General features: G+C 35.5%; 2 protein-coding genes across 4 annotated transcripts; both read right to left on the reverse strand.

The window, feature by feature from the left end:
• Positions 1003–4359, reverse strand: LOC109229313 (probable NAD(P)H dehydrogenase (quinone) FQR1-like 2). The gene is made up of 2 exons (XM_019394747.1): positions 3540–4359; positions 1003–1846 (listed from the first exon to the last, which is right to left on the reverse strand). The coding sequence occupies exons 1-2, from the start codon at positions 4040–4042 to the stop codon at positions 1588–1590; spliced, it is 762 nt and encodes a 253-aa protein (XP_019250292.1). The 5' UTR covers positions 4043–4359; the 3' UTR covers positions 1003–1587.
• LOC109229397 (deSI-like protein At4g17486) lies at positions 5893–9582 on the reverse strand. Of its 3 annotated transcripts, none has more exons than XM_019394939.1 (4): positions 9312–9582; positions 7415–7693; positions 6785–7072; positions 5893–6657 (listed from the first exon to the last, which is right to left on the reverse strand). In XM_019394939.1, exons 2-4 carry the CDS (start codon positions 7623–7625, stop codon positions 6407–6409), a joined length of 750 nt encoding a protein of 249 aa, XP_019250484.1. In that variant the 5' UTR covers positions 7626–7693; positions 9312–9582; the 3' UTR covers positions 5893–6406. The 3 variants fall into 3 exon arrangements, with proteins under 3 accessions (XP_019250484.1, XP_019250405.1, XP_019250561.1); XM_019394860.1 differs by having other exon boundaries at positions 7415–7667; positions 9312–9581; XM_019395016.1 differs by lacking the exon at positions 9312–9582 and adding an exon at positions 8695–9018 and having other exon boundaries at positions 7415–7667.

An 11592-nucleotide genomic window follows, 5' to 3' on the forward strand; every position in this document is an offset into this window, starting at 1 on the left:
GGCCTAAGCCATACGTATTTGTTTTTTTTGGGCTACGCCACCTCGAGCCCCAAAAGTTTATTGCTTGCCAGCATAGAAGCATGTCAGTCCTGCTTGACCCGACTCCATTATGGGCATCACATTCATCCCCTTGGGACTCAGCGTCCTTGCTGAGGTTTGTCCCACCACCGTATTGAGGGAGATTTGGCTCTGATACCATATTTGTCACGACTCAAGCCCATGTCACGTATTGTCCGCTTTGGGCCTAGGCCCGCACGGATTTATTTTTTTGAACTACACCACCTCGAACCCCAAAAGTGCGCATACCATATGAACTTGTGTCATACCTTATAAAGTTCTTCACTTCCTCTCCGATATCAATGTGAGATTCACCTAAGATGTTATGTGCAACCCTTCTTCAAAAACTTGCTAGCCTAGAAGTCTGCTAGTCCTGCTTGACCCGTCCTCATCGGTCCGTCCTCCATCATGAGCATCACATAATCCAATAAAGCAAAAGTTGAGTAACTATTCCCGAAATTAATCCAATTAATTAACAAAATGAGTTATGTTTTATTCACTCAGTTTTTAGGTTTTGAGCACTACATGAAAAAATTACTACTTTTTTATTTATCTAATAGAATGATTTTGTAAAAAAAAAAAAAAACAATTAACATGTTTTGTGTTTGTTAGTTAGTTAATTGTTATGTAAATAAGCTTAGTCCTACATGGAACAAAAGTAGTATAGGTATTGTGTATTGTTATAAATAAGGGTAATTGTATTATAATTAAGGTACATCAATAATATATTTTTCCCGTATCATATTTCTCAGAGTCTTGAAGCTAACTTATAACCAATCAAGGCACTATCCAGGAGACAAATATCGAATAACGCTGCTCATCAACCACTTTCATCTTATAGTCATAAGCAGTTTGTATTTTCTAATGGTCAAATTTTGTATAGAAGTATTGGATATATTTTCAGGTTTGAGCAACAAGCAATGCCCATTTAGATGCCCTAATGTCTTCAAACGATCAAGAGTTAGCTAGTTCCCTTCAAAACAAGAGGCAAAAACATATCAACAAATGGATCACAAACCATAATTAAGTATTTATAGAACATCAACTCCCATCCTCCCCACCCCCATGCCCATTGTTGGATCTAAAGAACAAATACAAATAAATGAAACGACATGACTTTCCAGAGACACACAGATTTTGATACATACAGTGTAGAAAGTGTTTTTAAGGAATGTACAAATATTACATGTAGGGTGTTTCTAAAGCGAAAAGGATAAAGAATTCCCCTCTACTATATAGAATATCTTAATTATATCCTATATTATACTTTGGAGCTATTCATATCTTCGTCGTTAGCAAATCGTCTCGTATTTGCCCTTGACTCTTAACAACTCCAACCTGAAGTATAACATAAGGTAATTTTGACGTGTGAAATTTACCCTGTTTGTGTTGGAGCTCTATTAGAAGCAAGGGCAGATACAAAACGTTATGCTAATGACAAGGGTTATGAATGGCTTTCACGGAAGGTAAAATTAAGATATTTCATATAGTAGAGGGGTAAATTTGGACCTTTTCCCGTTTCTAAAAGCGTCAGCAGCTGGGATTATCTGGTGGTAATGAATGGTGCTGAGCCATTCTCCTAACTGTCATTGCCATGTACTTGCCCTGGTGCTCGGCCAGCGCCAACTCCTGCTCACTAGGTTCCCTGCTACCATCTCCTGAGAAAGTTCCAGCTCCATATGGTGAACCTCCTCTTATTGAATCCATTCTAAACATCCCTGCTCCAAATGTGTATCCTATTGGAACATAAACCATCCCATGGTGAGCTAATTGAGTAATTGCTGTCCAGCTGCAATGCGAAAAAAGAAACATTTCAATATGGTCCACTGGATTTAGCAGATTGTCGTCGTCCGAGCTCTGTCCCTCAATCGTTTGCATGATTAATATTGGAAGAAGAATATGAATGAATCATCAGAAAGAAGAAAAGAGAACAGAAGATAAGGAAATAGAGATTGTATAAGAGTACAGCTATAGTCCTTCATAGACTATGTCAATTTGTGGAGAAAATGTCATGTTTAAAGATTCTACGACAACATATACGAGCAAGCCATTTTTATAAAATAACTAATCACCATCCAATCCATCTGTAGATCCTGCAACCATCCTTCTATTACTAAATTCAGGAAACCACTCAACCAGAAGTCACCGCCGTCAGCCTACTACTGTCGGCATCTTCAGTCCATCAACACACAGAATTGGGAGAGGGAAGAAGGGAAAAGAGAAAAGAAAGAACCAATAATCAATCAATCAGCCACACCTCAATCTCAACTGCACAAATCCGTTTTAACCAAGAGGCTATATTTGTGCCCATTCCACTCAACAAGGAAAAAGGTTAAAAGACGAGAAAAAGAACAAAAGGAGAGAACCAGCATCTAATTTCCCTCTCTGAGTTTAAGCTCATATATCCACTAGCACCATGACTTCCCAAGGTTGCAAATTATGAAATGATAATTATGCTTCAATAAACATTATATTAATAGGAACCACAGAAAGGCTATTTTCCTAGGAAATAACTTTCAATATTGAAGTTAAGACGTGTTATTGTGGTCCTATGTCAGCATGCATATCAATATCAAAATTATGTACTGTCATCACCTGTAAACAATAAAATAGCCAAGAGACCTATAAGCCCAAGAGAGCTACTACAGTTATAGCAAAAATATCAGATTAATATACCTCCAAAATAATTTCTACCCTAATATGGTCGAAATGTTAGATGATGCTCCTACGGAGTAGCAGCTACAGCGACAGATCTCTGTCACTGTAATGGATAGTTACCACAGTAGCCAACCTATTAGCTAATTAATATTCTTTACTGACAATTTGTAAGTGATCTTGATGCCTAATAGGCCTGTTGAAAGATGAATAACCAAATATCTTAAGTATTTCAGCCATTTGTTGGAAGATTAGTTAGAAACTACATTTTTGAGGTCTCTAGAGCCTTCTTCTTCAATGATTTCTATGCAAGCCAATTCTGAAATCATGGGGTTCTCTATCTTTATCACTACCAGTTAAACGGAGCACCAGATGAAGACAATACTTTGGATGCTATCGGAGCTACTATACATGCAGATTTTTTAATGATTTTTAAGCCTAGTCAATGGTATGCACTCTCATCAATTATGTTACGTACTTAGATTCTGCTGGTGTTCTCCATTTCTTTTGTCTCTTCATCGGCAACAAGGTGGAGCAATTATCTTAAGGGTATCCATCAATTTGCATATGTAAAGCTCAAAGTCCTGAACTGTTATCAGTTGATATGGATTGGTGCCGCCTTTTGTTGTCTCAAACTATAAATTATTAATATTACCCTATTCTTTTTTTGTTTTACATATATGTCATATACACCTTTGACATTGTCCAAATGCATTAAATCCAACTGAAAGTTACAATTAGCTCACACAGTAATCAGATATCATCGACATAAAAGAAACAAGTAATAGTATAAACACGAGTAAATGAATGACAAAAGATAGACTTACGCAGTGGTCTCCTGTCCACCTCCTTGTGTACCAGTACTCACAAAGAAACCTGCAGGCACTCCAGCAAGTTTTTGTGCTCTCCATAATTGTCCAGTCGAGTCGAAAAATGCCTTCATTTGAGCTGCCATACATCCATATCTTGTAGGAAATCCAAACAAGAATCCATCAGCCTCAACTAGCTCATCCACAGATATCACTGGAATCTCATCATCTTTTTGTGGGACTTTCATTTTTTCCAAAACATCTATTGTCAATGTTTCAGGAACCCTATAAAGAACCCCTTCAACACCTTCAATTCCATCAACCCCTTTTTTCATCTTCTTTGCCAAGCTTTCAATATGTCCATACATTGAATAAAACACAATAAATATTCTCAATTTCTTGGACCCCTCTGTTTCTGACCCTGTTACATCAGTTCCTTCAGTTTGACTTACTGGTCTCTCTGCTGATTCATTTATAGGAAACTTCTTCTTGCTTGGCATACAGCCTCCTCCTTTACCCATTATCAAGAAACCAAAAATTGTCACAAACTCACAACCCTTTATCTAATTATGACTTGTGAATCATCTAAGTTATCAGCTTTTTCACCAAACAGGTCGTAAGCAATTCTTTGAACAGAGGATTTTGGTAAAGACTTTTAGCTATTTGAGATTATATCTTGGGCTAACTTTTCCAATTGGGGTTATCCCAAGCTGAGTTGACAAGAAGTCCTGACCTTTTTTTGGAACATTCTTAGATATCTGAATATATCTGCTAAAAAAATAGGAGTATCTGAATTTAGAATATTTTACCAGAAGCTTCGGTGGCAAGTGCTGAGTTGCTGTCAACCTCAAAGTGGATTCCACGATTCTAATGAATTTTGACAGAGTTATCTCCCAGGTGACAAATTCCTACGTAGTACCATTGTAGCTAGTGGGAATAAAACCAACGACCTTATAATATAATATATGTTTTGTTTTTGGGCTGTGTCAAGGGGATTCAAAACATAATATATAGAGATAAAAAATAGATTTTGTCCTTATATATACTGTGTAGTTTTTCGGCGAAGGGGATTCGGGTAAACACCCTTCCGCCCCTAAATCCACCCCTCCATAGTACTATTCATGACTTAACAATGGGTTCGGCAGAATCAGTAGTTTGGGGTCCAACCTTATATATACGTGCGAGAAATAAATATTATTAGCGTTAGATATTTGAACAACTCTTTTCTCAATTTAGAACTCGTAATGTCTAAATTCTGAATCCATATGAGTTAGTGTTTTCAATGGTACATGTATTTCCTAATTAACTGAATTTTCCTCTAATTTTTGGAAGTTATTGGTTCAATCAATATATATGAATAATTACACCACAATATCCAGATTAGACTTTAATTGGATGGAATATATAAATTATTTTTTTCTATTTAAAATATTTAAATGTAGTCACAATATTTTAAGTTGGCTGTTAACTTAACGCAATCCGTTTTCTTTAACTGGTTTAAGACCATCTGTTTAATGTTTGTTAGGAGTATGAAAATTAGCTGCATATAACTGAGTCAAATACTTTAGAATTCTTATACGCGAAAGGGCATCATAAAGGGTCGAAAACGAGAACAACTATTTTCATTTATTAGCCCACGACCAAGTTGTCAGTTGCCAGCTTAAATGGTTGCGACAATAAGATCAGCAATCATTCATACTAAACTGAATGTCAAAGATTTTGTTTTAAAAAGCTTATTAGAAAACAGCTAACGCTTTAGAGTATAATGAACTTGTAGCACATGTTCTAGTCTACCAAATTGTTAGTCCTTTCTTTAACTAACTAACTTTAGCTGGCTATATATCTCGCCTCTTATAATTGGAAAACACTAACATAGCTGTACATTACAGGGCAGAGACGCTGTAGTTAGATGTTTGCTTTGCGCCACTGATTTATAGCATGTTTGGCCAAGCTGTAAAAATCAGCAATCTTTTGAGAAGTGTTTTTTCTCAAAAATACTTTTGGTGAGAAGTTGGCCAAGTTTATAAAAATTGCTTCTAAGTGTACTTCTCGAAAGTGCTTGTGCTTTCGGAAAGAATCTACTTTTTTCTGCTTCTCCAAAACTACTTCTGTATTTACTCAAAAGCACTTTTTTTCCTTGTAAAAGCTTTGTCAAACACTTCAACTTTAAAAAAGGGCATTCAAAAAAGTGCTTCTGGCTTTTAAGAAGCTCGGCCAAACAAGCTATATTAGACATGCATCCAAATCTTGCTATATCTGTGAGATAACATAGTACAGTATCCAGTCAAGTTTAGCCAATTTACTAGGGGGGATACAAGGTTATAATGATCAATTTACTAGGAAACTGAAGGAGTAACTTAGAGTAAGACTGTAAGAGTAACCACTTCATTTTTTTTCAAACTTAAATAAGCTAGTCTCTCAGGTGCGTCTTCCCAGTATAGAGTATAGTTCATGTTGCAGTGATAATAAGCTTCAAAATACAAGAATAAGAAAATCCTTTGAAAATTGCTCCTAAATTTCTACAGCAGAAGAAACAAGAACGTCTCTGTTTTCAATATCAAATAAGAAAGTGGCTGAGAAATAACAAACAAATAGTACATTTCTGGGACTCAAGACGCTGTTGTAGCAATGTGATCTTCCTGCATGACCAAAATGTGAACTGGATAGCAGAACTTGTAACACCAGAATCTGAACTCAGAAAATGGCATAAATCACCACCGGCAAGCCAAATGAAGTCTCAGCCAACAAAGCACGATTCATCAGTCAAATGAGAGGCCAGCAACTACGCCATACAAGACGCTCAAAGATGGAAATACGATGTAATGGTAGTCCGACAAAGAAGTTAGTATTCACAATGGATGTCCATATAGAGAATAAGGAAGACCTTATCCTTCCTTCAAAGACCTGCTTCTAGATTTTTTGGATTCCCAAGGTGGAAGGCAGCCTTTATAGTGAGAGTGCAAGAACAGCGATGACATTGATACTTCTCTCTCACCTTGACGCATTGAGATTGAAGACAAACAATTGAAAGAGCTTCTTAGTTTCCTCTTCTCACTGTCATAGTTTTGAACATTTGTGCCATGTTGTACCGTGGAAGTTTTGAGGGCTTCTGGAAGAATGCAATTGCACAACGAACCTATAGGAATACCCCAAAAAAAAGTTCGTTTACTTTAGAAGACAAGATATATATAGTTTTATTAAGCGTTTGATTATTGGGAAGAAAAAAAGAACTAGAAACATTGTGAAGATGATAAATTACAGACCTACTCTTGCTAGCCGGTTCACCCATTTAGGTATCCGCTTCCCAGTCAACCTGTAACAGATATCATCTGAGAAATGATTACAGTTCTTGGCAATTAAATGATATGAGTCACCATTGTAGTTTACTGATTGGCGCTCAATGAATTCTCTAAGCTGGATGGGATCCAAATATGTTGTTCCCATGAAAACTGACTTTCTAAATTTAAAGCCAGGGCACTGTCGAGGTTCAAGTTCAAAGACACCGCTCGTTGGATAGTCATGTGCTCCGAAAGCATATTCAACACCATGAACTGCAAATATGATAAAGCATTCGAAAAAATATATTAGCTGATAAAGAGCATTCGAGAAAATATTTGTACCAGAAGATACTATTGTCTCATCAACTTAAGGAAAAACACAAGTAAGCATTTGTACCAGAAGATACTATTGTCTCATTATCATTAACATTTTTGTTGTAGTTCCAAATATTAAGAACCATTTACGATTCTGAGTTTGCCAAGGATGGATTTTAGGCCAACGAGAACTTAACATAGAGTAGATGCTCCAAACAAGCACAGAATGTCCAAGAAGCAAGACTAAAATAAGGTCTTGATCTCAGAAACATACATAAAAATATTAAGCGTGGGACTCACCTTCCACCCCTGTATGGAAGACACCTATGCCTGCCCAGTAGAAATAGCCATTAACGGGGGTCAAGTCGTATACATTAAGGTAAATAGGTGTGTTGCCTGGACTACAGCAAGCTGACTTCACTTTGGGAAACATGCAAAAACGTGTTGCAGATTCGCCTTGTAAATGAAGAGGCACCACAGAACATAAGCCATTCTTTAACTTTGATTTCATGTTCAAGGCAAAACTAGGAATGCTTCAATACCTAGTTTCTACCTGCAACAAAGAAAATCAAGTGTAATCTACTCCGAGTTCAGCCAACATAGGATGCACAAACCCACAATTGACACACAAATATGTCCATATCTTATATCTTCTTTTTTTGGAGCAAAAATATGCATGCATTTGTGATTCTTGGGAAGAAAAATGTGGTGAACCAGGTTACAACAACAACAACAACGACCCAGTTAGACCTCACTACCCCGGGGAGGGTAGTGTGTACGCAGACCTTACCCCTACCCCAAGGGGTAGAAAGTTTGTTTCCGAAAGACCCTCGGCTCAAGAAGACGAAAAGAGGCAATATATCAGTACCATCAAATAAAACCATGAAACAAATAGTGGTGAACCAGGTTCAACTTCTGAATTAGACATAGAAAAGGTAGATTGGCAAGTTCACCGAAATATTTGTTGAAGGTTCCAGAGGATGAATTTGGGGATGGTTGCGGAACTTATGGAACTAAAAACCAGGTTTGCTGTGCCAAAAGACTTCCTAATTGATTAGTGCATTCCTTACAAATAGTAAACGAGTCTCAAGTTGGTTAAAGGCTAGCTGCATTTTGCTGAGTTTGCACATAGTAATATGACATATTTCAAAACTTAGATCTATGAAAAGTTAACTTCTAAACGAATTAGCTTTGAATATGAGATATCTAGGATATAATGATCGAGAAGCTCAATAAACAACTAGGGTTGAAATCAGTGACCTTCAAAGAGGGATAGCAAGTTCTACTAAGAAAAATAGACACTAGATCGTATAGTGTACCTTTTCAAGTCTATATTAGGATCTAAACATTCAACCTCTGAAATTTCCAAGTAGAAAAAAAATTTCTCAAGCAGAGAAGTAATAAGTACTTAATTATCAAATAGGTCAGACCAATCTATGCGCTTCATTTCTCTAGCTTTAATTTTGCCAAGGAAAACTGTAGCTGGATTCACTGGTCAAGACAAACAAAAAGAAATAAATGACAGAAAACAAATAACTCGAACAATTTATCAAAGCATGTCCAGTTATAGGCCTTTAAACCTTCACCAAAACTGGGCATGGTACTTCTCTCCCGAGCATTGTTTCTGCAGTTAATGGACATCGAAAGATCAACAACTTGACCTCTTTCTTTTCAGACTTTAAATGGTTTCTTCTGTCCTTATAGAAATGAGATTACTAAGCCTATGTTTTGGTGGTCGAGTTACCAGATACCTATCGTGGTGAGAGGTAGCATGTACCAGGTGGAATAGTCGAGGTGTGCCAAGCTGGCCCGGACACCACCAACATCATAAAGAGAATCAGAAAGGAGATTACTAAACCATAAGCAAAGAAGTATTTCAAATTTAACTTAAAAAAAGAGCTAGGTGACAGAGAGAGAGTTCATTGGACGGTTTTTTTTTTTTTGGGGGGGGGGGGGGGGGGGATTTTCAGTTACTTATTGCCATTTTTTGTTAAAGAACCAAACTTGGATCTGAACAGAAAACTTAACTATACTGAGCTGATGAATCTCTGATGCAAGTAGATCAGATTTGCAAAAGAAGCCCCAAAACAACAATTTTTTCCAAAAAAAAAAAAAACCATATACATTAATGCAATAAACAAGAAGGTACCTTGAGAATTCAAGAACCCCACAAAATAGAAATAAAAAACAGATATACCTTTTTTGGAAATGACACTCATCAGAGCAAGAAAAGTGGAGCTTGAAGGATAGCCATATTCAGGGCAAAAAGTGGATAATTTGAGCTTGAAGTATGCACATTGTTCTACAGTTCCAGCCTGTAGTGACTGATTGACAAATACTAAAGCTGCGGGAATCAGAGAGGTAAAAGAATTAAAGGGACTGTTGTGGTTTTGTTCAAAACCCTTCAGTGAAAAAGGAAAAGGAAAGTGAAAGGTTGATTTATAAAGGATCCAAAGTTTAATTCTTTTTTCATTTTTCGTACAAAGACCTGCCATTTTACAGGTCCAAGAAGTGAGACTAAGATAAATTCTTTTCATGATCATTTTTTTGTACCTTTTGACAAAAAGTTAGAAACTCCATTATGACTAAGACATCAATTTGCTTAACACAAAAGATTGCTGACATTTAGAATATTATTATAGTCTTTAAAGTTTTTTTATACAATTCCTTTTTTTTTTTAGTGATCACCAATTATTATCATAATTACTCCCTTCATTTCAATTTATACGAATCTGTTTAACTTGATATGGAGTTTTAAAAAAATGAAGACTTTTGAAATTTGTGGTTCTAAACAAGTCAAAAAGGGTCCAGAGTATTTGTGTGATTATAAAAGTTTCTCGTTAAGGGTAAAATTGAAAGTTTAAGCTAAATTATTTTCAAATTTACAAATGGGTCATTCTTTTTGGAACGGACCAAAAAGGAAATAGATTTACATAAATTAGAATGGTGTAAGTATAAAACAAGGAATTTAGGGGTTGTTTGTTAATGAAGGTTGTAGTAAATACTGTTGGATTCAAGTGTACCCTGCTCCGTTTAGTGCATTGTATTGATAATATGATTGCAAGCGAAGGGTCAAATGGACGGGTTGGACCCAATTTTGGCGGGCAAAATTGAGTTGAGTCAATAAATGAGCGGGTCATTTAGTTACTTGGGTTGAGATGAGTTGGTTTAAGATGGACTAAAATTTAGGTCATAGCCCAACCCGCACAACTCTTACAAGACTTAGTTAATATGTATTGTTTTCTTATGTTTCCCATAATCACAAAATAAGACATGTTTTCTTTTGCTATAGTCATATATAACATAAGTATCAAATAAAAAAAATTTATTTCTAAGATATTTTGGCAAAGCTACTTATGAATCAATGTGGGTTAAAAATCAGCCTGACATTAAATGGCTTGAGATGGGTTGGGCAAGATCGGCTAAGTTTTTTAATAATCGATTGGGTCAATAACCAGCACAACCTTGGACGGGTCATTTACGCTTGGGTCTAATTTGACAACCCTAATTATAAGTTACATGGACAATAGTTTAAAGATTTTTTTTACACTATCAGTGTATTTTAATCTAGATAGAAAATTCTTATCCATTGTTAGAGGCTATCAATTACCGTTTGTGTAAAGAATTATTTGCCGTTGCTTTTTAATGTGCATGATGGTGTAAATCTTTTGTTATGTGCGCATGCATCGTTATATTATGTAGTTCTAGTAATATATTTAATTAGTGAGTATTTTTTATGTACTGTATAAAGCCTTCAAATAACTTCAACGCCCTCAATTACAATGTGAAAGATCTAAAGCCAGGGATAGGAATTCTTTTTTACCAAATTTAAAATAAATAGTATATTGTATCGCATTACAATCCATATACGTGTAGTTTAGTAGTTAGTACGATAAACGAAATGTAGGACTGTGATTTACGCATATTTATTCTCATATCATAATTTTTTACATCTCACCCTCTCAAATCTCACTTGTGAGAATACACAGATAATTATTATTATTATTGTTATTGTTGTTATTTATTAATTAAATGTTGTCTAAACACAGAAACACTTACCTAGTCATTTGAGCGCTACAGCTACGGATGAACCAAAAGATAAATAATATTTTTCTTCACGAAATTATAAATAAGTTGTAATAGGAAGAACAATTCACTATTACAGAGCTGTAGCAATTTTTAGTTCGGCCACTAACCTGATAATACTCCATCCGTTTTAATTTATGTTAACCTATTTTATAGTTCGTGACAAAAAAATGATTCATTTTCATATTTGAAAATAGTTACTTTTATACAATTATTTATTGTCACACAAAATATATGTGCTTTATTTTACATAATAAATTTAAAAAAAATCTCTTTTTTTAAAAAAAATTTTTATGACCAATCAAATAGGTTTACGTGAAATAAACGGAGGGAGTGCTAGTTTTTGTGTCTGAATCAGATGCTCAAATTCAAAAAAGAACAGAAAAAGGGAC

This window comes from Nicotiana attenuata, chromosome 1 (assembly GCF_001879085.1).
Source record: "Nicotiana attenuata strain UT chromosome 1, NIATTr2, whole genome shotgun sequence".
NCBI classification, from domain to species: Eukaryota; Viridiplantae; Streptophyta; class Magnoliopsida; order Solanales; family Solanaceae; genus Nicotiana; species Nicotiana attenuata.